Source organism: Strongylocentrotus purpuratus, unplaced genomic scaffold (genome assembly GCF_000002235.5).
Source record: "Strongylocentrotus purpuratus isolate Spur 01 unplaced genomic scaffold, Spur_5.0 spur5_scaffold_6, whole genome shotgun sequence".
Taxonomy (NCBI): domain Eukaryota; kingdom Metazoa; phylum Echinodermata; class Echinoidea; order Camarodonta; family Strongylocentrotidae; genus Strongylocentrotus; species Strongylocentrotus purpuratus.
In genome coordinates this window covers 42,740,098-42,767,323 of record NW_022145612.1, presented here as the reverse complement: position 1 = coordinate 42,767,323, position 27,226 = coordinate 42,740,098, and the positions used below count along the sequence as shown (strand labels likewise).

Genomic DNA, 27,226 nt, shown 5'->3' with positions numbered 1-27,226 from the left:
CTTGGCCAAATTTCTTATCATTTTGATGATTCCAGAACCTTGCAATACACACAAATTCTTATATGCTAGATGATCAACCTTTTCTGGTCGGTTCCACACCGTTTCTTTCACAATGCAATCGCATGACCAGAACTCAACTTCATCTTTAAAGCCTATCTGCACTAGTTTGGCCAGGAGGGATTAGACCTTCCTGCATAGTCACTGACAGGTGTTTATCACATCAAATCACTAGCTCTCGATTAACATAAGGAAAAGGGACCATTGGGGACCTATTATGGCCACCGATTAAGCATTGTTTGCTATACAGAGGGCGCAAGTAGGTATACGTAGTGCAGTAGGGCTTTAATATCGGGTGCACTGATACAAGACATACTCCTTAGCGTAAAGAAACTTAAAGTGTGACCTTGATAATAAAAGAAAATACGATTCTGAAATGGTCTTTATAACCATTTACACAATGAGACTGATTGATTATCTCTTGTGCATAACAGTATCAACATGAAGTCATAGGCTTCAGCCTAATAACTTGTTGGCATCAAGAAGGAGTCCCTGTGCAGTACACATCGTCTATCCATCAGAGTACCAAGGAGAAGACAGTTTTGTGTCTGATGGACGTGAGATCTGTGCACTTGCTGTGTGGCTTTCAAATTGACGTACATGACCTCTTCCTCACTGCCTCAAGTGACATCACTTTACCCTATGTGATGAGTACAATGCAGGACAATTTAAAGGTACTATTAACCTTTCAAATAGCAATAAAACGGTTCAGTTGCCATACATATTTTGCCTCGAATGCTTTGAAAGAATGAACTGGAATATCCTAGCGAAAATGAGCATCGTTTAGTTTAATAAACATGAATTTCCTATTCGTTTTTTTTTTTTATAGTTTATCTGATATTTTGGTGTGTTTCGAGGTGTTTGTTTTTTGGTTGCTGTTATTTTTTTGCGTTTCTTGTTCTTATTTTGGACTTCAAAGGAAAATTCATGGAACCGCAATAAAACATAGTAAACCTCTGTTTTTAGCATCATTTTAGTTCAGAACAAAGGACATGTCAACCTTATGTTATCTGATCTCACATTAGAGTTTCAAAGAGGTATCAACGAGACGCTTGATACCATTTATTTAATAAATGATGCTTTCAATGCGTCATTGGAATGCATTATCGTCGTTACGGTCGTGTCATAATATAATGGAGTGAATAAAACTAAGAGGAACATCATGCAAAAGATGTTTGAAAGCGTTTGAAGAACAAAATACACGTTAGAGTAAAATGTGCAAAGTATTACCCCTCCAAGTCAACGCGGTAGAAAAAGGCCGAAAACAGAAGACTTCTATCTAACTGTAAGGTGTTGAAACATGGAGAAACTTTTAGAAACACCCGACACTTCAATATATTCTCAAGGCGGCAAGGATGAGTATACAGTTCATGTTCATACTGTAAGTTAGACTAAAACATTAAGCAAAGCGTAATACGAGGAGTATAATACACTTAATAGATGGTATCATTCGCTCAAGTTCAGTACCAGCAAAAAAAGTCCCGAATAGTCTTGAATTGTAACCGCTCTTGAAAGACACCAACTCGCAGAGTATACTTCAAATCTGTCTGTAAAGGTCACCCAAGGAAAACAGGAAAACTGGCCACTGTAGACAGGTGACTTTGTAGACAGGTCCTATACAATACTCATTTTTTTTTACACGTTGGAAACAATAGAGGTGACCACTATCGATAGGTTGCCTCTATATAGAGGTGGCCGCTATTGACAGGTTTCCCTGTAGGTTTTATAAAACAAAGTGTTTATGAGTGCATTTACGGAATATGCCTTACAGCAGGTTTACTTCGAACCATCGGGTCATCGCGTCCGGTCGGTCGCGTTACACGACCTTTCGTAGACTTTCCGTATGGTTTTCACAAAGTGTTGGGTAAATTGGACCAGACCATTTGTAGATGAGAGGGGTCCATTCCTCAAATATTACCCCCGACATTTCGTGAGAAAAGGGACGTTTTTTCACAAAAGGTTGGGTAACGCGACCACCCGAAACGACGCGGTGACCCGATGATTCGAAGTAAGCCATACAGCAGGTTAAGTCACATTAAGATAATTAACGAGACTTGTCGAGTTCATTGTTCGTCTCATTGTGACTTAACCAAGTGCAGTGAATATAATTAATGCACACACTAAAAAATTGTGTTAAAAGACAGGTCTACAATGTGAGTTTAAAGTCGAGATATACAAACCTGATCTAAAACCCAACAGTCGCACAATCACGGAGTCTGCCATATACGTACGATACATTGGACTACGTCATATCTTGCAGCGCGCGCACCGAAAGTGTAAAAATATTAACACCATTGATAATGAATTGAGGTATTGAGGGTTTGATCTATAAAAAAACAAACAGTTACATCCCAGGCATTTCATGATGATAATCACGATAATTGTCTTTTGTTTTCTTTGGGGTAATAGGGTACAGATTCTGTTTTTATTTTCATGATTCCTAAAAGTCAAGACCAAATTAAGTGTAGAAAACTCATGATGGGGCGAATAAGAAGGAGATAATCCTGATCGCTGCTTTGGCTTTGATGGTACCACTCGAGTTTGAAGCGCTGCAACATTTCTCACAAGGTCAATCATAAGAGCTAGTCCTCGAGTTCTGAGGCTCTTGGCCCATATGAACACATAACACCCGGGTTTGCTTATGTTCCGTCGGCTCTGCTCACTTGTATTTAACTAGAACACTTAGCCTTTGTGTCAATACTTAGTGGGTCAGGCTGTGATAAGGTTCCATAGCAGCAAAGACTTCTCCTTTCTCCCATTGTCCCACTCCTTTCCCACATCTATTCTGTCATCCAGACCCTGCAGCTAAAACTATGTTCCATCTCGTAGCTGCATGAACAAATCCTTCGCCATGCATATCTCTGGGTCTGAACAATCTTAGCCATGTAGACTATTCATTACCAAGAGCTTGTACTGTATTTTTTTTTTTGCAGTTTTGTATGGCAGCTTCAAAGGATTCGATGTAATTTTTGCCATTCATATTCCAATTCAAATAATCAGTTTGACATATTGTTTTAGGAAAAGGGCCTTGATTTGTATTTTTTTAGTCATGCATCCACGTATTGAAATTTTATCCTGTCGGCAGACGAATCATCCTATCATAATTATAAAGCGACTATATTATGTTCCTGGTACTGCATGCACATAAATATAGGAGACAAACGAAGACTGGGCACAAATACTTAAATATATTTGAAGAGGAGAAGGAAAGGTTAGAAGAGAGTATTTGAATCAAGACTGTTTCTACTGAGTAAATTTAACAATCACGCGTTATGTTTACAATAAACGAGGTTTTCGCAAGATGTACTTACCATTTCACTATTTATTCAGAAGCGTTCATCCACAAAAGGCAGTCAAACATCCAGCTCAAACAGAGTCTGGAGAGTGATAAGTCTACATAGAATGTCTCTTTCTCAATGCTAAAAAGAAATAGGTGTCTCTTCCCTTGGGAGAATTCATGTTAAGCTGTTTCCTAATAGCTTTATCCTTTCTGAGGACAAAATCTTTATATCAATCTTTAGATTTCTTTACGAAAATACACGATGCATTCTGAGAACCGAAGGTATTAACGAAGGATAAACCACATTAAAAAGTGTTCTATTTGTCATGATTCAATGACATCACGGCACTATCGGTGATTGTTCGAAAACAAGATTAAAGAACATGAAAAGGACATGTTTAGAATAGCAATGTGGTTGTATGACGGTGAGAGGCAGACGCAGAAAACGAGAGAATAACAGATAAATAGAGACAGAGGAAATGAGAGGAAGGGATAGAAAGAGGAAAAACAACTCTGAACAGACTAAACATAAATCATCTACACGATCTATGAAAGATGACTTGATACACCATGTTTGAAGGACCCTGAACACATCGACTGGTGTCTTCCGTTTAGGAAGTGCCCTTTCCACTTAGTCACATAGGGAATATATCCCGTCAAGAGAGGATGAGCAGACACGACTATGATTGCAGAAATATTAACACCATCAAAAGATAAATATTCCACTCTATCACATCTACTGCAAGACTGTCACTCCCATTCTTCAGCCGATTAGAAAGGGGACGATGCCCTTCTCGCTTGGGAAATCTCTTTCAAAATATCAATTCCGAATTTGAAACGAACCGCGACCGACTTAAGAATCTTAAGATGAACATGATTTTCAAGACATCTCCCAGACTTCTTAGAGGCCTTAAACTCGAGATGCAACAAATGGAATTGAATGAATTCCACCCCAGTATCATCTCAGTTCGATGATCTGTGTTCTCGTCCACATTCACCCGTAAGGCACGTAACTTTTCATTCCCAAGATTTCGCAACTCAATGATATCGTCTAGTGACTTGCAGATGTGTATGATTGTGATAGAAATGGTACTGTACTGCGCTCATGAACATGTAGTGCTCTTCTAACCTCTTTTAGTCACAACATAATACTAACATATTCGTACTTTGTAAACAAAAGTTGTTCTTGACAACGGGAAAGCTTGCCTGAGTCTTGCCCGACATAGCAACAAGTAATATATGAAGACTGGATTCCAAGTATTGTAGTTATTTCATTAATAGCAGGCTAATGAATTACACCCTACTCCACGTTGGGAAAATGGCTCGATTAAAGACACAATGACATTTATTATCACTGTAATAAACATTATTTTTAAAGAAAAATCCTGCAACCGCACCCTACTTTTTCCGCCTCGTGCCTGCCCTTTAACAATTTGGTATTGAGAGTGATAAGCATTATAGACCATACAGAATTTATGATCTAAATCTACATTTTATTTTTATAAAACGCAGTTGCTTTATCACTCAATCATTATAATTTAAAACTTGTCACATTGACGTAAAAAGGACAATTATTGCTTCAAAAGCAGATTGTATCCCTAGTGTGAAATTAACACCCCCCCCCCCCCCCCCTCCCCTCCTCCAAGTCGTGCTACTACGGAGCCGTCCGTCCAAATAAACATGAAACACATTCGTTTCAAAATCGATGAGCCGAACTACAGCTTCCAGTGCGAACTTTCTTGCGGTTATTCAAGTTCTATTCCTTCATCATTTCCCGTAAATACAGGTATCCTCCCCAAGAAATCGATGAACCATCAAGCTCCTGTTTTTTAATTTAAGATTTAGAAACTTTAATTGCATGCTTTGGATGTCGAAATAGACATTAATGGTACACAAATGCACACATCAATAATAAACCATGTAAAAAAAAGAATCGTTTATGAAAACATCACGACTTACCTCCTCCATTTCTGTAACACAGATATGGAAAGCGCCAGACATTCCCGAGACCAATGGCGTAGCCAATACATGCCAGCAAAAAGTCCATTTTGCCCGTCCATTTGCCTCTTTTACCTCCTTCGTCGACCACGTCTTCATCTTCGTCGGGTTCGGGATGATGTTCGGTGAGTTTCCCGTCTGCGACGACCACGCCCTGGTCATCGACATCGGCACTCCCGTTGCCCTGGTCCTTCGACTCGTCCGGATTCATGTCATTCAGGGGAATTTTCTCCTCCGAGTTGGCGATGGGAGGTACTCCGTTCTCAGACGTCATCTTCGCTATAACTTTGATGAAATGATTCTATAGGAGTACAGCAAGGTTAAGATTCCTGTTGTGTCCGTTAACGTGGGGTGAATTTGAAAATGTTGCTCACAAAGTTTATTCGACGAAACAATCTGAATTCACAGCAGCCTAAGATTATTGCAATCAAAGTGAAAATGGGTATGAATCATAAGCTATGTTGGTGTAATATTGAAAACCATGTGCTAGAACAAACATGATATGAACACGAGCTCATATCATGGACCGTGGGCTCATTTTTTAGGAAGCGAACGGGGTGGTATCCGGCACCTGTAGGGTGTAAAGCTCTCCGTCGCCACTGGTAGGAGGGTGTACATGTGAAACCGGACAGGTGTATTTGTCCCGTTTGGGTGCGGACACGTCGTTTTGCCTAAAAGAAGAAAGGTGAAATAATCCTCAGCCTCTGCCGGTGGCTATATCAACTTCCTAGCCAAATATTCACCCCTTTCTGCCCAAAAAATGTGAGAACGGACGAGAAAAGAAATTCTAGAATCCAACTTGCTCAATTACAGCACACAAACTCAAATTTCTTCCACCGTTGACTTCAATAAATCACAAAAGTTTGAGCAATACTCCCAAATTAGGAAAGTTAAATCATGAAAGACATCGATCGATAACTGTAAATCAGATAACAAAACATATTATGGAATGTTTCTCGATTTCTCAACACAGTTGTTCAAGCGACGGAGATACGCGGCATCTTCAAAGTCTGTGTCATCAAAGCAAAGTTTACCAGGGTTACCAGCAGTGCTCCAGTCAAGATAAAAGGGCACCTTGCTCTAGTTTAGCTCCTCTGGGTCCACTAGAAAAAAATCTCTCCTGCCAGGCTGCACATCAAAATTCGTGCCCACTAGCAAGGAAGACGAGAAACAAACTGGTGCTCCGGAGATGTAACTAAAAAAGCAAAACAATTGTTGTACGATGGAGTCTCAACAACGCGCACCCAAGCTCATGTCCAATCGCGCTCACATTACTTTACTTTTCCGCATGCGTTCCGTCGGTCGGAGTGCTAATCCATATACGGAACGATTTGTATCAAACTCGCCTTGAATTACAATCCGTTCCTATTTTCCAGGTCCGCTCGCTAGGGAACTTCTACAAACTCAAAGCTCATTGGTCCACTCCATTTTTTCATTTCCCTCCGTCTGTGGCGCAATCGATAAAATCTCGACGAGCAAAGCCGAAGAGTTGCTTTGCTTTCACAGGCAGATTTTGATGCCACTTTGTAGCCGTGGAAATTAAATCATAATCCACAATTTAATGTCAACGTTCAATCATTGATCTGCCACTTACACGCAACCCGTTGAGGGCGTAACCATCATTTTTAACTCACATAATCATAAGGAAAAGACTACATGAAATGCACTGTAAAACCCTGCTATGAAATATAATTCCATACCTGCAAACTTTTCGCTTTTTGTGAAATATGACGAACCCAAATTCCGTCTGGCTTGGTGCCTGATTATATTTTCTCCGTGTTATTTCAATCCAATGACATTCACAAGAATAACTCCACAAACCCTTAGTTTGTCTACAGTGAATTTACTCAGCACACTGCTCGGCATGGTGTATTGTTCGATCACCTCATTACAATCTAAAATGTTTATTTAACTCATGATGTGTGTAAACGTCTCACTCCTGCCAACAATGCACGAAATACCTCATTCAAGTGCAACTTATGTCCACAAAGTGCAACTCCATTTTTTTTCCTTCTCGCTTCTCTTTATTTGCATTCACATATTGTGTGAAGTATAAAATCACAGACTCGAAGAAACTGCACCGTTTTGTAGTGTTAATTTTGTTGTATTAAGTGATTTTATTGGTGATATATAACAAGCTGTTAAAAACATAGTAGTGTAGTTTAGTGTACTTCGTGTGTGAAATGTTTACTACTTTCTATGACATCATGGCAATGTGTGAATGATTGTAATCTTTCTAAATCTCTGACCAAATCAATTCAATACCTGAAATATTTCTTGTATAAGGGGTATTGAGCAAACATGGCAAATGATCAAACTATTTTAGGAATCAAAGTCATTTTGTCTGATAGTGAACATACAGTATGTATAGATATAAATTAAGCTCAATATCAATTATGTCCGAAATAACAGAGAAAGGGAAGAGGGAGGAGAATAAAAGAGAGAGGGGGAGGGAGAGAGGATGAGAGGGGAAGAGGGGGAGAGAGGGGGAGAGAGGGGAGAGAGAGAGAGAGAGAGAGAGATGGAAAGAGGGGGAAGAGAAGGTAGTGTGGAAGTGGGAAGTGTTGTATGAGAACGAAAGAGCGGTAGAGTGCATTGGGCAGAAAAGGAATGGAGGGGTAACCTAAATATGAATTATGTCCGAAAGAAAATAGAAAGGGGGAGATTGAGGAGAAAGAAAGAGAGGGTGGAGTGATACAGATATATATCCAATATATATATATACAGAGAGAGATACAGAGACACAGAGACACAGAGGCAGAGAGAGAGATAGAGAGAGACAGTGAGAGGTACAGCAAGTGAGAGGAGAGGGGGAGGAGGAGAGAGGTGGAGAAGGGAAGAGAATGATGGTAGAGTGTAAGACCGTGTTGTATGAGAACGAAAGAGCGGTAGAGTGCATGTGGTGGAAAAGGAATGGAGGGGTGATGTCGGAAACAATATAAAAAGGGGGAGGTTGAGGAGAAAGAGATAGTGGAGGGGAGAGAGAGAGAGAGAGAGAGAGAGAGAGAGAGAGAGGGAGCGATCCAAATATAAATATATATATATATATATATATATATATATATACAGAGAGAGATACAGAGACAGAGAGACACAGAGAGAGAGAGACACAGAGAGAGAGAGGGAGAGAGAGAGAGAGAGTGGGAGGTACAGGAAGGGAGAGGAGAGGGAGAGGGGGCTGGAAAGAGAGAGAGATGGAGTGAGGGGAAGAGATAGTATAGTGTGGAAGTGTTGTATGATAAAGAAAGGGCGGTATAGAGTGCATGTGGTGGGAAAGGAATGGAGGGGGTGACCTACATTCTATCTCATTGAAGAAGGGTCAGGTTACCCGATTACCTGATGAAGGGGATACAGGTGTGTAACTCGCAAGTATTCTATCGATGTAACATTTTAGCTTCCCGCCAACGGTTTCCATGGTGATAAAGACCGTGATTGTGATCCTTGAAAGTTGAGACCATCCAAAGCCAGTCGTATGGAGGTCAAGATTGCTCAATACCCGGATAATGAAATAATGTGGCATGTGATCAGATATATCACACCATAGAAATTAAGTCATTGATGTGAACAAATTAGGCATTATTTTCGCCAATTATGGAGCTTGAATTCACAAATTATCTGTCCGCAAAATCTGAAATGCCATGCAAGAAAATCTGATTATGAAGATTTGGCGGTTTGGTTTCAGTGAGGAATGTGGAGAAAGTTCAGGCGACCCCATTTGTCGGTGACAAGGCTATTTTCCACATTTTGTTACATCTCATGCATATGACATTAATTATGGGTTTTCTCACTATACAAAGACTGTCGTGATGGATACTCCAGTGAATATAATATTTGGCAGGCAATCTGCACTAAACAGTTTTGGGAACAAAACAGTATTTATCAACAGCCTGAAGAAGAACAATCAAATCTTTTATGATACCATCTCTAGATATTTTATGCATACAAAATGTGAGACTTGATCACATTAACTAAAGAATTACATTTTTCTTTTCATGTTATTTTGTGTTTCGCATATGAATTGATTTTCATGGTTGTAATCATGTTAATATATGGCGTATCACTTTTTAGTAAAAGACAAATTCAGTTTTAATTTCAAGGTTACCACTCAACACTTGGGAACACCTAATTAACTAAACAAATTATTCGTTTTCCAAAGTTTGGTGGGCTATCATAAGACAAAGTTTCAAAGTAAGAAGACAATCGTTCGGTATAACACTTCCAAAAATAGGGAGCGAACATAGAAAAATTATATTTTGTAATACTGTTTATGGCAAGTTTCATGCCAGTTTTCTTTTCTTCTCCGTTCGACGTGAAAGCGAAACAAAATTATTATCGTTATTTACAGGAGAAGGTATATTCTCCCAAAAGTTTGACAATCCTAAGGATAATCGTGTTGCTCGAAATCCTTTTTCAACGGTTTTCTGTCAACCGTTACACAACGAAGGAATTAACCCTGTGTGTAATTTAACTCAGAATAAGTTTATGTAAAGGTGTTGTGGCCTAGTGGATAAGTCACCCGACTGCAGATCACAAGGTACGGGGTTCAAATCTCAGCCCAGCACTAATGGTCTTATGGTGTAATGGTTAGCACTCTGGACTTTGAATCCAGCGATCCGAGTTCAAATCTCGGTAAGACCTCTCATTTTTTTAGCGCTTAGAGACTTCGGAGGTAAGCGCTTTATTATAAGCACCGTTTTTTCAATAATAATAATAATTTATTATTATTTGTCACTCTGCACCCAGGTGTTGATGCATATTATACTGTGGTTGTATAAAATGTGTTTTAAAATAGTGTTATAGCAATTCCCATAATTCTAAGTTGAAAGCCAAGTCCGCATCCTCATTGGCATGAGACTTTCCCCCGTTCATTCATAACATAATATATATTAGCCTAGAAACTAAATAATTGAATTAAATCGAGCATTGATAACCACTTAACAAAAAACAATGGTCGATCCTAAATCGTTTGCTTGGAAAGATACGTGTACAAATAGAGCAGTAATGTAGACAAAATCTTCTATTATGAAAGAGATTACTTTTCAGTTAAAAAAAAACGCATCAAACCTGAGGACAATGTCCATTGTAATGAGCTTTCCCATAAATATTTTTATTCAGTATTTGATTATAATAATATAGGTTATTTTGTTGTCGATAACACTTCGAAAGGATTATTGACCAATACTCCTGAATTCAGAGTACGTTATAAGTACGATACCTTTACCGGGTACCTTTAAAGGCCAAAAGTTGATAACAAGAGAGGGGAAATTCTCACATGTACAAAGGGATTTTGCAGCTCAGCTTTTGGCGGTGTGATGTTAACGATTGGAGGTAAAGGAATCTTCACACCCACTAGAAGGAACAATCCATCAGTATTTGCATATTTGTAAACCACAATCAAATAAAATAAACATGCTCCCGTTTTCCTGTCTCCCAGTCCATTTGCCGGTAAAGCAAAGAACAACTGGATCCTATTTCTCAACCCTCTTTCCCATTCCCCGACCCCCCCCCCCCTCTCCATCTCTCCCTCTCTCTCTCTCTCTCTCTCTCTGACTTTGTCTGTCTATCTCTGTCTTATTTGCATCTCTTCCTCCATCGTCAACTCGCTCATTTTAACACCAGTCTCTCCCGTTTCGCTATCCTTCACTCTTTTGCTCCTTTTCTCTTTACCTTATATCTTTCTTCCTCTGTCTCCATCCCCTTTCCCTAGCTCCTCTCTCCCTCTCTCTCTCTCTCTCTCTCTCTCTCTCTCTCTCTTTCTCTCTCTCTCTCTCTCCCCTTTTCTTCAGAGGTTGAAGTACTCTATGTTTGAGCAGGGACATGTCCCTGGTTGGAGCAACGTCCAGCACTGGCCAACCTTCCTTCTCCCTGACCCAGCATTAAGGCGTCATAAAGGAATAAAGGACATCGGTTTTCTAGAAACATGTATGGGTGTTATCTACCACGCCCTATATTTCACATTCATATTATGTAAAGATACCTGTATTTATTGCTGATCGATGGCGTATCCATACCCTGGCCTGAAGAGGGGCAAAATTACAGCCGAGTAGTGGTGAAGTGTGACGTCATCAAAAAATCTATTTTTAGCATAAAAATAATGTACAAATGTCGAAAATCAATTGAATATGTTAAGTATTGGCTGGGATATGACCACCTAAATAAATATAATAGGAACTCAGTGTTATATGCTCAGAGTTCCTATAGGAATTATATTTATTCAGATGGTCATATCTCAGCCAATACTTAACATATTCAATTGGTTTTCGACATTTGGACATTATTTTTGATGCCCTTTCAGAAAATGAAGAAAAATTTGAGAAATTCTAAAAATAGATTTGTATGACGTCACAGCTTCGGTACTCTAGAGTTTATAAGCAAGGAAATGCATTTTTTAATCAGTTTTCGAGTGGAGGGAAGGGGGGGCACAAAATTGCATGAGGTGAAAATTATATTTGAAAAACGATGGAGCGAAGCGACAGAGCGAGGCGTCAGCAGCGAGAGACGAGCGGGAGTTGGTCTCGGGGGGGGGGGGGGGTCAGAACTCTGAAGCGATGACGTTTTATTTGATTATAAGAGAAAGAAGACGATTCGTTGTACCGTTCTCGACTCTCAGTAATCCTTGTATGAATTCAGCCCCCCCCCCCCCCCGCGCAAAATGCGGAAGCTTCGACGTTTCATTAAATTTTTTACTCTTAATCAATAATAAACAATAAACAATAATATAAATAATAACAGACAATAGCAGACAAGGAAACATTTTTGAAAATTCTGACAAGTCGAGAATGGTACAACGAATCGTCTTCTTTCTTTTATAATTTCCTATTCTTATTTAGACAAAAATGATATTCTGGTTAGTAATCAATATGGATTTCGCCCAAAGTATTCAACCACGTTTGCATTATTAGATTTAATTGAAAATATTAGGTTAGCCATTGACACTGTCACACTGGCAATGTAGTCGGTATGGTGTCACTCGATCTTGAAAAAGCATTCGATATGGTATCTCACGATATACTCATTCATAAATTAAAGTTCTATGGTTTTCATGATAATGTAATAGAGTGGTTCAAGGATTATTTTTACTTGAGAAGTCAAATAACAGTTATAAATGGTAATGAATCAGCCGCGTCTTTTATCAAACACGGTGTAGCTCAAGGTAGTATAATTGGCCCACTTTTATTTATTTTGTACCTAAATGATTTGCCGAAAGTTGTTTGAAATTGCTCCATATCCCTTTATGCAGACGACACTTGTGTTTGCCTCTAAAGATCCGCTTCAGTTACAAACAATTTTAACCGAAGATCGTGAGTTAGTGACAAATTGGTTTTCACATAATGAATTAATACTTAATGAAAGAACGTGTAAGTTTATTCTGTTTGGAACAAGGAAAAATCTTTTGAAATGTCAACATGTCAAAGTCTGTATCAATGGTCATTCTCTGAAAATTACTGATGAATTAAAATTTTTGGGTGTCATTTTGGATAAATCATTGTCATGGTCGCCCCAAATTGAAAATACAAAATCAAAGATACTCCGAAATTTTTACGTGTTGCGACGAGCTAGACCATATATTGATAGGGACACTGCTATTGTTTTATATCACACAGTGATTCAATCGTATTTTGATTACTGTCATGTCGTTTGGCTTTGTCCTTTTTCCCATCATTTACTAAAATTGCAAATATTACAAAATAGGGCCTTGAGAATAGTTTTGAATGTAGATTGTAGATATAGCAGAAAAGATATATATAATAATGTAAAAATTGATTGCATTAGCAATAAGATTAAAAAGGACTTATTAATTTTAATTTTTAAACGGATCCATAACCTGGCACCACCATCTCTATGTTCGAAAATAATTGTTAAGGAAAGTTTTTATTCTTTACGCAACCACAAATGTATTCTTCACTTAAGCACACCCCGGACAAACTTTCTTAAAAATAGCTCAATTTATATTGGTATCAAACTGTTTAATGAACTCCCAGAGTCAATCCGCTTAGCAAATAACATAAATATTTTCACCAGATTGAAATTTCAATTATACACCAACCTTTTCTAGTTTCATTAATAATATTATTATTATTTTTCCCCCTTCTGTTTAACTTGCATCTGTATTTCTTTTGTTGAACTTGTATTATATTTATTTTGTTTAAATTTGTATTTGTATTTATTTTTCTTTCTTTACATTTACTTATTTTATATCATGTATTTGTTATTGTTTAATTTTTGTGTTTCATCTATTTATTCATATGTATTTTAATGTACCATGTACGGACATGCTGAAAAACAGCTATGCTAAGCTGAAAGCATGTTTTTTTAATCACCGTATTTAAATAAATAAACAAACAAACAAACAAACAAACAACGAATCCTCTTCTTTCTCTAATAATTTAATGAAACATCAAAGCTTCCACGCGCTTCGCTCGGGAGGGGGAAACTGCATTCAAACAAGAATTAAGAGTTGAGAACGGTACAACGAAACGTCTTCTTTCTCTAATAATTTAATGAAACGTTAAGCGTCTGCGCTTTGCGCGGGAGGGGGGAAACTGAATTCAGAGAAGGATTAAGAGTCGAGAATGGAACAACGAATCATCTTCTTTCTCTCATAATTTTGTTGAACTATGAAAGGTCAAAGTTCCCGCGCTTCGTGCGGGAGGGGGGGGGGGGGTGGGGAACTGAATTCAGACAAGGAATAAGAGTCGAGAATGGTACCAAAAAATCGTCTTCTTTCTCTAATAATTAATGAAAGGTCAAAGCTTCTGCGTTTCGCGCGTAATCGGCGGGGGGGGGGGGAGAGAATAGCGAGCTGCCCGAATATGAATTTTTGATATCTTTTCTCGTTTATTTTGGTGATAAATAACAATAAATTTCACAGAATACATTTGCTCGGTCGCTTCGCTCACGAGCCGAAAAAACGGTCTGCGCAATTTTCAAATTTCCCGCCCCCCCCCCCCCCCCCCCCCCCCCATTAGAAAATCCTGGATCCGTGCCTGGGGGGGGGGGGCGACCTAGAACATTTCTAGTTTGATGTTGGGAACTTTAATCACTATTATCTTGAGCATACTGTTATCACACATACGGTCATACTCGATACAAAGGTGATGTCAGAATTGTCTAATGAGGAAGGTACGTGCGACATCGCCTTAATTTCGGTATGGCATTTTCCTGATATATTTGCCCAGGAGAATATATAGGCTGACACTCCTGGGAATTTTTTACATGCATGTAACGAAGAGCGTCATTCGCAGCGATCCACGAGAAAGTTGCTGGTGTCGATTTATTTTAGTTTTGGCATCCAGTCAAGATTGACAATTTAGCTAGGCCGCGACAAATATGGATTGCTGTGTTGTAAAATATACTTGTTGTTTGTTGTTGTTGTTTTAGTTTTAAGGGTGAATATTTACAAACACGGATTAGATAGTCTATAGTCCAGACTCTGTCATCCAATTATAGTTTTTTGTTGAAAAGGATGCTATCAAATAAACAAGAAATACCAGATATCAGAAGATGAAAAGTAAAAAAATAAGCGAGAATCAGGCTTGAAGAGTTTTGTTTTTACTTGCCTCTTTGCATAATTATCGGTAACTAATTTTCTAAATAACTCCCCATGATTGCTTGTTATGAAACTACCGCCCACCTGTTCTCAAGGAGTTGCGTAATCACGGATAAGCTGAGGCTGTAAATAGGAACTTCTTGTGAATTGGCTGTAAATACAAGAGATGTGACTGGCTTCAGTTCTTCGCAAGTAAGTCATTTTTTCAGCCAACGAAAGGCAATAAGATAATGTTTAATGTGACCCACATTCGATTGACTAATGACTAGATGTTGAGCTGTTGATTGTAAGCGGATACGCGGATCATGTACCAGTTAGTGGCAGAGCTTCGCAGGGCTGCTGTACAGCTGCGGCTACATACTGGCCTGGCCTGGCGAGGCCGAGCCCGAGGGCATGGCATCAGCGCTCGCCGGACCCGGGCGCAGTCAGTCATACTCATACTAGATGATAGATCAGGCCAGGAGGCAATAATTACATGGTTGCTTATGTCCTTTTTGTTTATGGAAACGATGCCAAAATGAATGCCATTATTATAACTTCACCTTTTCTACACTATCTAGTCTACAATAATTACAATGATAATTATTTTATGATGCACTGTTTCTATCCTAATTTCCTATTGAATTCAACTTTCATTAAAATAAAATAGTAATAGTAGCTGTGGCACAAAAGAAATGGCTTTTAGCTTTTTCATTTTTACTTTGAAATTAAGTGAGATGGAATGTAATATATATATATCAATGATAAAATGATAAAACTAAATTAGAGCTATCTTCTGTTTTGTAATGCATGCAGGCTGTTCAATATTCAATGACGTGCCCAATTCCAAATTATGCAAAGTTCAATAATATATCTACTACTTTTGGCAATGCTTTTTCTATTTTTTGAAAATATGTTTTATTTATCCTGTTGAACACTGAATTATCTAATTCTCATCCAGGCTTTGTACCAGAACCACTCAGTTCTTACAGCAAAATGATTAACATGTGCCATCATGATTATCACTGTAAAAATTAAATTTCAGTAGATCTATATAATTGTATCATTTGTATGTGAAAAGTTGTATGTACCTCTTATGCCCTTGGCCACACCCTACAGTAGGGATGAGTCTTCAACATAAGTTCAAGACACAATAAGACCTAAAATTGATCTTCTCTTTTCAGAATTTCTGAGAAGAGTATGATGTAATTGACTCACAGGAGTGCCTTTGCAATTGCTTCAATAGTCCCATAGTTCAATTATTTTGCAATTTTGAATAAATCAAGGGATTTAATCCTTATGAAATAATATATTGCTCTGAAATTTTTATTTTTCAGGTTCTAGAAAAGAGGAGAGATCCATCATGAGAGGACAAGATATTATAAGGCTGTCAGCTGTTGCCTTTGTGGGTGTCCTTCTATCACTCTTGAATCAGGAATGGAGACTGTACAATGCTGATGGTAGCTGGTTGCCATTCTGGTGTAGAGGTAAATACATGTATATAGGTGCAGTTCTGATATTGGACTAGCTACAATGAAAGGTTTATCATTACAGTAAATAAAAGAAACTCCTCTCACTAAGAATAAGCCTTTAACCCTATATAGCCGAGAAGGGGGGGGGGGGGGATGGGGTTTATCACATAAGAATCTTGCGCTCAATTTTATGACTTTTTTCTTATGAATCTTGAAACAATTTTTTTGAAAATCGGATCTACCGATACAAAGTCATGTGACCTCATTTTTGTGATTTGTGTACAAAACATTCTTCTAAAAAAGAGATATAACATTCACCCAAAAAAGAGATAAAACATTGGTTATTTTGCCTTGTTTATAGTTTAGGTGATTGTTTTGGGGTCAAAATAGTTTAATTATAGTCAGAAATGAAATAAAACAACAAAAACAATAAAGTACATAAGTTAAAAAAACATAGAAATACATAATAAATTATCAAAACAGTAGATAACATAAGGAATAACCTGGCCCTTCCAAAAAAATTGTTGTATTATTATTTCAAATGGTCTAAAGAATATATGTTGTGAAAATGAATGTTTAAATATGTGACCCGGCACCACAAAACCAACAAAAAGTCGCAACCAGCGATTCTCCGTAATCAGCTAAAATGTCAATTTAGGTGAAAAAAATAGATTTTTGTTTTTTTGCATTTTCTGAAAGAGTGGTCTTTTCTGTACCTAGTGTCAAAATTTGGAAGTCTAAAACATAGTAGAAGATGTGTTTTAAACGGTTTTTTCTAGACCAGTTTTTTTCGCACAGCCTTCGGTCTCTTCCAAAATTTGATCACTTTTCCCGAGCGAAATTATCGTAGTCCGGAAATGGTCGGTCGTTGCTAACGGGTCGTGCTACGCGGGCTGTGATTGGTCCGTTATAGCAATCAGTGCGGCGCGCCATTTTGTTTGTATCCGCTTTCACATCCGAGTTCCAGATTTGCGTTCGTCTTATATTCTCCGTTAACGACTTCGAGTAGCTTGATTGTACATCACATATCCAGAATGTGTTGATCAAGAGTAGACCTAAGAACATTATTATATGTTATACATTTGAGAGTGACAAGTTGCGAAAAAGTCTACAACGTCGTTACAATGCCAGGTTTTGTACGTGAGCAGAGCCGTGGGATGGTACCGGGGTGCACCAACGCAGATGCCCGGGTAGCTCGGGCGGTCAACGAAGCGATGATGCGGGGGCTAGCTGCGGGGGATCAGGCCAACCTTACAGCTTTGCTTACTGAACACTTCGGGCAAGACAGCGACGAGAGAATTCCTGATAATGTGGTTACAAATAATTGCCCAGATGTATACAAAACAAGATAGGTGACAAGCAGTGTTATGTAAGGGGGAACAAAAAGACTCCGGGTCCACCATGAATAGGCATTGTCTAGTGCAGGTGTCTCGGCACTATGTTGCAGTTCACTTAATCTGTCCAATTACAACTCTATACATTTACAACATAATAACTTTTGAAAGACTTAAGTCCACACATTGAAACCTCAGAAACATAATGAACAGACTATGTTTGACCATCAGGCCAAATTTCAGCCTAATCTGAAAATCTCTTCATAGTGGTTGCTATGGCCTTTTGATTCACCCTTCTATTGATTTCCCTGTGGTTTGCTTGCTCCGCATGCTTGAATAGCCCCAAACTTTAAAGCTCTCTTTCTCACAATTTAATACCAGTAACCTCCCTCACCAGCTCTTTTTATTCACTAAATTGAAAGGGTTAGGAAGCTTCAATTTGGACAAGTAATATACCATTTTAATGAGGAGAACTTCTTCTTTCATAATCAGATGAAATCAGAAAAATAATTTTTGCGACTTTTTGGTGGTTTTGTGGTGCCGGGTCACATATGAAGAATATGATTTTATGGGTAAAAATGTGAATTTCATGACCTTAATTGAAAATTCAACAAAATTGAAATTACCATAGTATTCTATACACTTCACTTGACATGCATGCAAATGTTTGCGGTTATTGGCCGAGATTTTAGCGGGGGCCTTAGAAGCCCCCCCCCCCCCCCCCCCCCCCCGCAATGCAGTTTCTAAATAGCCTGGGCTATATAGGGTTAAGGGGCAATTTATTTATCATCATCATAACTATTCAAAGGTCAGACTCAGAGGTGATGTAGAGTGGTCTTGTTATGTTACAAGGTGAAAGGAGAAGAATCAATGCGCTATCATTTTTGTAAATTTTCTATATTGTCTGCAAATTTGATCATACTCCATATGTGATACTGTCAAATGTGTCAGTAGACCTTGTAGGAAATATTATGATTAAACAAAAGATATATTCAACCTTTATTGTCCTACAGTTAGCTGAATCAAATGATAAAGATTTACATATATATATATATATATATATATCTTGTAGGAATTTTGCTGGTATGCTGTGCCATTTGTACCGTAGCTACTCTTCACATCTCCATCCTGCCTGCTTGCCGCTACACACCTGCTAGCATCCTCATCCTTCAGTATCTGTTTGATTGCTTCATATCTGGCCTTGGGGCTTACTTCTCCCGCAAGTTGGAAAGCCAGACCAAGAGATGTCAGGAAGAGCAGGAGCAGTTCCTTCGGAGCCTCCTGGAAAAGCAAGCAGGTACGGCGTATGGCAAGGACAAGCAGTTTGCCTCCTTGAAAACCAGCGCCCAGTTTCGCCAACAACATCCCTTGACATTCCACTGCCATTACGAGCCATACTTGAAGCGGATTGTAGAAGGTGGAGAGGATAATGTGTTGATTGAAGGTAAACCCCTGAGACTCGGTCTGACCTCAGGAACGACGGGCCAGCGGAAGATGATTTTGACTTCCAAGAGACGCCTCCTCCTGTTCATATTGAAGTTTGTTCCCATCGGCCAACGCATACTGCGGAGGAGTATTCTGCCATCATTCTCACCTCTCCTAAAGACATGCTATCTCTACGTCCACACTCAACCAAGTTACCCCCTTCCTGGAATCTCAATGGGACCAACGACAATGCTAAACCTACCCGATCTTCTCTATCGCCTCCAGTACAGCACCCCTCCTGCCGGTATGCGACTGACCAATGAGAAGCAAGCTACTTACGTCCATCTGCTCTTTGCCCTTCGAGATCGTGACCTTCAGGCCATCTTTGCCATTTTCGCAGCCTCTCTATATTACACCTTCAAGATCCTGGAGGAGGAGTGGCCTGGTCTTGTAAATGACCTTCGTGAAGGTCGTATCAGTGACAGCATCAACTTGGCTCATGATGTCAAAATCACCTTGGAGAAAGAGCTGCAAGCAGATCCAAAGAGGGCCAATGAGTTAGAGGCAGAGTTTAAGAAAGGCTTTGATGATATCGCAAGACGTATTTGGCCGAGAATGAGCAGCTTGTGGGGAGTGACCTCAGGGTCAATGACAGTCTATGAAGATATCCTCAAGGTCAAGTACATTAAAGGCAAGTGAGATCATACATGAATATTTTAGAATGGTGTATTTACTTCCTAAGGTTACATAAAAAACTGTTAGTACTCATATCTTGATGGCTAGCTAGTGCTTACAAATATACATAGATTTACAGTTGTAGAAACATTTCTATCAAACACAACTTTGCAAACTCATTTAATTTGCTAGTTGCCTAAGATCACTCACTATCTGCTGGTAACCTGGTTTCTGTTTTACCCTTATTAAACTTAGTAACTGAGTAAGTCCAGGGAATCAAATGTGTTCAACAGGACCTTATCTTGTTATCTTGTTATACACTCTGCCTGTGATATTCAATGGGAACAGCCCCATCTCGAATGGGTTTATCATCATTGTTTTACTGTTTTTCTGTGTACAGATCTTCCCGTTGTGTCCATGATCTACAACTCCACAGAGTGTCTCCTCGGAGTTCTGCATGGAGGAGCCAAGAGGACAGAATACATCACATTCCCTGCAGATGTCTTCTATGAATTCATTCCTTTTGAAAACTGGTACATATTTTCAAAATGAGGCTTGCTTTGTAGGTGCTGCACTGATTTTAATAAACAGAATTTATGTTGACTGAGGAATAAATGGTCATTTCTATATGAGTTGTATTGTGTATCCATAGGTAGTCATTGTTATATCGATAGCCTAAATGCAATTATCTGTAACCAATTTGTATAACAAAAAAATTGACTTCTTGTTTGATGCCTCAATCACTATTTTAAGTTTACTTTCATATCCAAGAAAGCCATCCTATCCTTGTAGATGTCAAAACAATCAGCAGACCAGGAGGCTGCATCTGTTTCCTACAGACTCAATCCCAGGGTCACCATGTCACAAAGATGTACCTACCTCAGATAGTCTCATTCCATTATCACTTGTTCTATTGTAACTCTCATGCACACCTACAGTTCTTGAATGACATTATATGGGCTTACCTTTTAAGTGCATCATCCTGAACCCTGCTTTGAATTTGCCTGTGATGCCAGGGTGTATGGATAGATGCTAGAGCAACGACAGGATTCGCTAACACTACTTTGATTGCTATGGGTAGAGTTTGATAGTAGACCTGTCAACAGTTCCCCCCCCCCAAAAAAAAAACGAACAAAAAACAAAAACAAAACAAGAACAACATATACCTTTTAGAAAACGTGTCGTTTGCAGCTCGATTAAAACAGAAAAGTCCCAAAAAGGAATGAGTCTCAATGGGCCTCAATTGACTCCCCTGTATCTAAAATGTACTGTTGTTCTATGAAGAAGAAAATAAATAACTGTATAGATAAATTTCTTTTCTCTTGAAATGATAACACTGACTGATGCATTTTTCTGGTTATCTTATGCTAATCAGCTCCCAGGATCAGCCAGATACCCTTCTAGCTGAAGAGGTAATGGTGGGTTCTTACTACGAGGTTGTCATCACAAGCATTGATGGCCTGTATCGTTACCGAATGGGAGATGTCGTCAGAGTGACTGGTTTCTACAACAAAACACCTCTTCTGGAGTTTGGACACAGGTAGATACACTAATGAAGGGTTGTATTGTTTTATTTATTTTTATATGCTTAAAATGTAATATAAACAGCGAGAGGACCTAGACACTGGCTCAGTGACTCAGTTTCCCATGTCAAACCAGTATGTTCCAACTCCATTGATTGACCCTGTAGCTATACCACCTTTATGGGAATAACAGTTGCTTATTTCTAAGGTACAGATGTTACAAATTTCGATCCTCCGACGTAAATAATCATATATGATTGATATATGTCTTGCTTGCATGTACCTTTCTTTATTTACCCTTTATGTCTTTTATATAGGGTTGGCGATGTATTAGACATACACGGGGAGAGAACACCAGAGATAACCATCAAGGCTGCCCTTCTACAAACTCTGGACAACCATGATGCCTTCCACCTTGTGGACTTCACATGCCTAGAAAGCGCTTTGCTGAGAGAATGCCAAGGTCAGTGACTAGAAAGATGATGATGAAATAAGTATTACATGGTAACTACTAGGATGAAGCAAAGTAAACTTTAATACATCCACCCATCGACCCTCTCAAATAATGATGTCATATGTTTGGTGGAATCAACAGAAAGTACTGAAAGAAATACAGAAAAATCTCAAAACATTCAATCATTCGATGTACACTGTTGACCAAAAGCTACATTGGCTTGGTGGGTTGGTTCTGATTAAGTCAAACTTGTATGGCCTTGTTTGGCAGTATAGAGAGGTGTGTTGGGCTTCAGATGCTATAAAATCATAAATATTAATATTAATGTTAACCATGAGATTGACAATACAATTTTTTTTTTTTTTTTTTTTTTTAATCCAGTACACATATCCCATAATCATATTTGCCTGTGAAGGTTACTCTTTATATACTGTTTTTTTTTTTTATTGCTTTCAGGTGAAAGTGATCAAGACGTTTCTGACCGTTACATAGTAATTGCTGAAGTAGATGTGATGGTCAATCAAATGGAGAATCATACTGAACTGAAAAAGGTACACATTTATTTTCATGGGTCCCACAAACTACAGCTCTTTGGTACCTATTCAAGAAAGTGGACCATCTAGAATCAAAACCTGGTATAACAAGGTCCATTAACGAAGGAATAGAAAGTATCTACCACTCCATAGAGATTATTATAATTCTGTAACGAAATTCGACATATGAATGAATTTAGTCATGTATTGACTGAGAAGACAGAAAGAAAGAAAGATAGAAAGAAAGTAATTGAGAGCGAGAGAGAAAGAGAAAATGCACCATTAGGTAAATGAAGATGTTTTTTAATTAGTGAGAGAGGGAGAAAAGGGGAAGAATTAGTAGCAGGCAAAGAACAATTTTTTACAGATTTATCACTATCCTCTTTTCATTTCAGAATTTTCGGCTGGCATCTCACGTTGACGTGGCACTCTGTGATCTATCAAGCGCATACTCGAATTGCCGAGCCAAGGAACTTCTTCAACCCCTCCAGCTAATCCTTGTTAGACCTGATACCTTCAGAGAGTTTAGGGTTCTCCTCTCCCGTCGGTCACATGGCTCTACCATGCAGGTCAAGGTTCCCAAAGTATTGAGAACCGAAGAGTTTACCCACTTCCTTGTACAAAGAAAATTGGTAGCATAAATGATGTAAGTTATAAGAAAGTTTGAAGTTGAACTACATTGCAATCAAGTTGTATTGTAAAAATAGTATTCCGCTTTTATATGGCGCTTAATACATCTACGATGTCTCTAAGCGCTTTACAAATATACTATTACCTGGTCATTGGATTCAATGCTTGGCCGCACACATTGTGTGCACAATCTCCACTCCCTGGGGAGTATTCCAGCCAGGCGTTACTTGACACTTAAAACTGTTTGACCAACAATGACGGTCAACCAGTTATATCTATGCAATTTTTATACGCAATTTTACAAGGATTATGCAATCTAACAATGGCATTTGAAATGCCTCACTTCTAAGGACTAAAGCCTTGTTCGGATATAGGGTGGCAAAACCATGGCGTTTTGTTATGATTACGTAAAGGGTATCAAATACGCTACTCATTTTTGTATCTTATAGTACAGAGCTTACTGAATATATGCAGCACCTTTGTTTTGTGCGCAGTTGTTATTCATTGACATTTTTTTTTTAACATGGCTTTTTGGCGGCAGTTTACTACACAATATCTGAACGAGCTTTTGAATTTGAAGACCTCAAGGGGCTGCATTTTTCCACTTTGTCTTGTATTTCCATTGAACTTTTCTTTTAGTCAATATACATGTAAGTTGTAAGTATTATATTGATAATTAAAAACTTCTAGTGCATTTTGTCATTCTACAGATGAAAATTAGTTACTGTTAGTATGATTTCTGTTTTATCTTGTTGAAATTGAAGGTAAGTAGTAGCAAAGTCAGATTCTAATTGCTCAAATCATTTTAAAGGTTAGTTGCCCATATCATGGTACATGAATTAAACCAGATGCCTGGTTAAAACTTGATTTAAATGGAGTATACCAAACAACTGTTTTTTATAAACTCAACATATTCAAGCGTAAATAGCCTAGTATGTGTAAAACATGTTCTATTAGATATGTATATGTATATATGGTTTGGTTGTTAAGTGGGGTTAAGTTATTGTGGATGTTATTGTTTTCTTAATCAATAACAAGTTCAGAATGAAATGTGTTTGGATAGTGGGTGAGTTTGCATTTTTGTATTAAAGTGAGAAAAATGTCCTGATATCTTTTGGATTCATTAAAAAGTTTGTTTTTAATTCAGAATACAACCCTAGAATACTATAGCGTGTGTGTTTAACCCAAGACAAAGTGCTATGCCTTTGAATTGTCCATTATTTGTGAAGCTACATTTCATATAATAATTATGTATACATATACAGCATTTTCCATAAACATGTTCAAATGCACAAATACAACTTAATACAGGGTATTGTAGTATTCTTTGCGGCTTATGTATAATGAAAATACAGGGTACTTATTATGTATTCCAAAGTGCAAATTTTTATATTGGTAATTGAACTGGTATATTTTGCATTCAATTTAGTATGGCTTTTCAATTTCAATAGCATGACATTATGTACCTGGGAATTGCACAAATTATCAAAAACTTATCTTGTTTTTATTTTGTTGCTGTTTGCATTTACTTCCTGAATGTGCTTTCAAAACCTGGTGCTATATTTATACTAATAACACAAAGAAAGGTTATGTGAATGTTTATGTACATATATTGTTATTACAAATGCATGACCTTGTGGCATGGTAAAACGTCAAAGCACAACAATTTTTATTATGATGAATTGTTGACATTTTATTCCAGAGTGAGCTTGCAAACCTTGGTGCTATTATATGTTTGTTGTAGTAATAATAATAGGAAGAAAAGTAATAAACATTGTGTAATTTTGGAAATTGTGCAAGAATGATCCTCATTTAACACAGTGAATTTAATTATCTTTTGTCAACATTTGTGAATAAAGATGATGGCGCAATCCCGGTTTGCTGAACATAGTAGACTTTCTTGTATTTGACTTGTGTCTTGACTTGCATTATGAAACAATTTAAAACTCTATCTGCACTAGTTTGGCCAGGAAGGATTAGACCTCCCTGCATGGTCACTGACGGGTGGTTATCTCATCAAAATAAGCTCTCAAATAACATAAGAAAAAGGGGGCCATGGGGAAACAACGGTCACCGATTAGGTATTGTTTGCTATATAGAGGGCACAAGTAGCTTTAAGTAGTGCAGTTGGGATTTAATTCATTGAGTTTTTCATATCCTTTCCTCATTCACGCAGCACAAAGCATGAATAAATAACACCTTGCAACTTGATGAAATCTTTGATAAAATATCAGTACTGCTCTTCTTTATTTGTTAGTTCCATCTGTAAATAGCCACATTCTCACAATAATGTCATACATTTGTTCATCAGTCACAGTCAACGTATGGAGATCAACAATCCAAGGTTTTGGCGAGCAAATTGCTGAACACACTCTCCCCAATCCAACAAAAATATAACATATTTATGCATAATGTAAATAAGATCTCTTTTTTTGTGTGTCTTCTGACCTTCATGTTTGCTTTCTGATCTACATCTAAGAAATTAGGTCATAACCTGCAAAACGATATATAGATAGTCTGTATTAATTAAAGCACATCAATATGCTAACTTCCCATGCAGCAACATTTCTCAAATACTGACATTTTTAATATAATGGGGGAAAAATATCACTATTCAGCTAAAATCTCAATAATTGTGATTTATCTGTTGCTTATACCTTACAATGTGAAAATTAAATAGTTAATGATCATGAAGAAATCATGAAATTTTTGTGAATTTGGTAATCCAACATCCTTCTGTTTTGTTTGCACATTAACATTGTTCATGAATCATTTTCAAGCAGTATCCAATTTTGGTGATTCGTGAAAAATCTAACGTTTTCTTGAGAGTAACTGCATTATCATTGTAGGAAAACCAATCTAAACAAAATAGCATTTTCAGAAAAGCAAGTACTCTCAATAGTTCCCACACGTATATAAGTGCATACATCATAAGGGACAATGCAGCACTTATTGTAGGTATCTTTAATCTTAAGAGACTACATAATAAGCTCATCGGGCCCTTCGGGCCGGATGAGCTAAAAATCAGTAACTTCTAACTACTGGAAATTTCATGTTTGTTAAGAAAATAATTCAGCAAAATAAAACGTGTCTCATCAAAATTATAATGTATCTGTTGCTTATAAGTAAAAAGCCACTTCCGATATATCACTTGTACAAATGACCTCCAAATATCCAAATATCTTTGACACATGGAGACTTTGTCCATTTTTTAAATAATCGCTAGCAAAGTGATAGAGGTGCTTCATCAACCTTTCGTTTGCCCTTCTTGACAAGAATACATCCACCTTTGTATCATAGAATGTACTGGCATTGCATAAATGATGAATAATGATTACATAACTGTCATGAAAACGTATCTAGCAGTGGTCTTGACTCTTGATGGATTTTACAGTTTTGTACAAATGACCTCTCTGAAGTGGCTTATTGCATTGTTTCGCATTATTGCCTGTACTCCTTCAATGAAAGTTAGACATAGAGATCTACTAGTTCATACAGGATTAAGATAATATTGACTATGTTCTTAGAGACTTTTTGCAGTTTAAACTAACAACTATTAAACATCGAAGTATGTTTCCCTGAAGAAAAACATGCTTGAGTAAAGTTGTGTAACTAAAACATTGATTCATTTTCCCATTTCTTTTTATCCAAAGAGCCTTTGTACCTTCAAGTTTTAAGAAAAACACTTCTGCTAATACCTGTGTCATAGTATCCAAAGAGCCAATATGTTACTTTTACCTTAGGGTCTGCAAATAAACACTTCTGCTAATAATCACGTTTATGATTTTTTTTTTAAATTTTTTATTCTATTTTATTTTTTCCCATTAAATACTAGAGGTGGAAAAAAAAATGCATGTAAATATGAATTTAAATGTATACTCATATATATTTGCTTTAAATATTTTTTTAATGAAAGAATACATATTTAACCAACATTATATCAATAGGTTCATGCAAAGATCTAGAAAACAACTGAATTATAACCCTCAATGTTTCACTCAGCTCTTACTAAAGTACCATATTTCTCTCAGTGTAAACAAACATAATTTATCACTAAAATGGCAAGGTTTGAAACACAAAAATAAATCAAATAAATTTACATAAATCTTGTGGTAATGCTGCAGAGGTGTTAGCGCCTTTAATAATTTAAATAAGAAAAAAAGTTAAAATCATCCGAGGTAAAAAACAACAACAATGATTTCAGCATGTGTACCATAGTCAACAGCAGTTGTTTCTAATGTATCTGAGTAAAACAAATACTATAATTCATGCAAATTATTACATATAAGGGGAAAGGAGGGGGGGGGGTAGAGATA

The 27,226-nt window shown here is 37.7% G+C and overlaps 2 protein-coding genes and 1 non-coding gene across 3 annotated transcripts in view; 2 read left to right on the top strand and 1 right to left on the bottom strand.

Annotated features, from left to right (window-relative positions):
- Positions 1 to 5,609, bottom strand: part of LOC581958 (sodium- and chloride-dependent GABA transporter 1) — an 84,885-nt gene extending 79,276 nt beyond the window's left edge. Inside the window, exon 1 of the mRNA XM_031000016.1 lies at positions 5,297 to 5,609. Within this exon, the coding sequence (XP_030855876.1) occupies positions 5,297 to 5,609 (313 nt within the window). The remainder of the gene's footprint in view (positions 1 to 5,296) is intronic.
- Positions 5,610 to 9,901: 4,292 nt separating this feature from the next.
- Positions 9,902 to 9,973, top strand: TRNAQ-UUG. Its single transcript has one exon. It is a non-coding gene; the product is annotated as a tRNA-Gln (tRNA).
- Positions 9,974 to 15,006: 5,033 nt separating this feature from the next.
- On the top strand, positions 15,007 to 24,803 carry LOC100890398 (putative indole-3-acetic acid-amido synthetase GH3.10). The gene is made up of 8 exons (XM_003723315.3): positions 15,007 to 15,077; positions 16,202 to 16,351; positions 18,743 to 19,786; positions 20,171 to 20,303; positions 21,146 to 21,310; positions 21,611 to 21,756; positions 22,204 to 22,298; positions 22,676 to 24,803. Exons 2-8 carry the CDS (start codon positions 16,228 to 16,230, stop codon positions 22,919 to 22,921), a joined length of 1,953 nt encoding a protein of 650 aa, XP_003723363.2. The 5' UTR covers positions 15,007 to 15,077; positions 16,202 to 16,227; the 3' UTR covers positions 22,922 to 24,803.
- Positions 24,804 to 27,226: the final 2,423 nt, after the last annotated feature.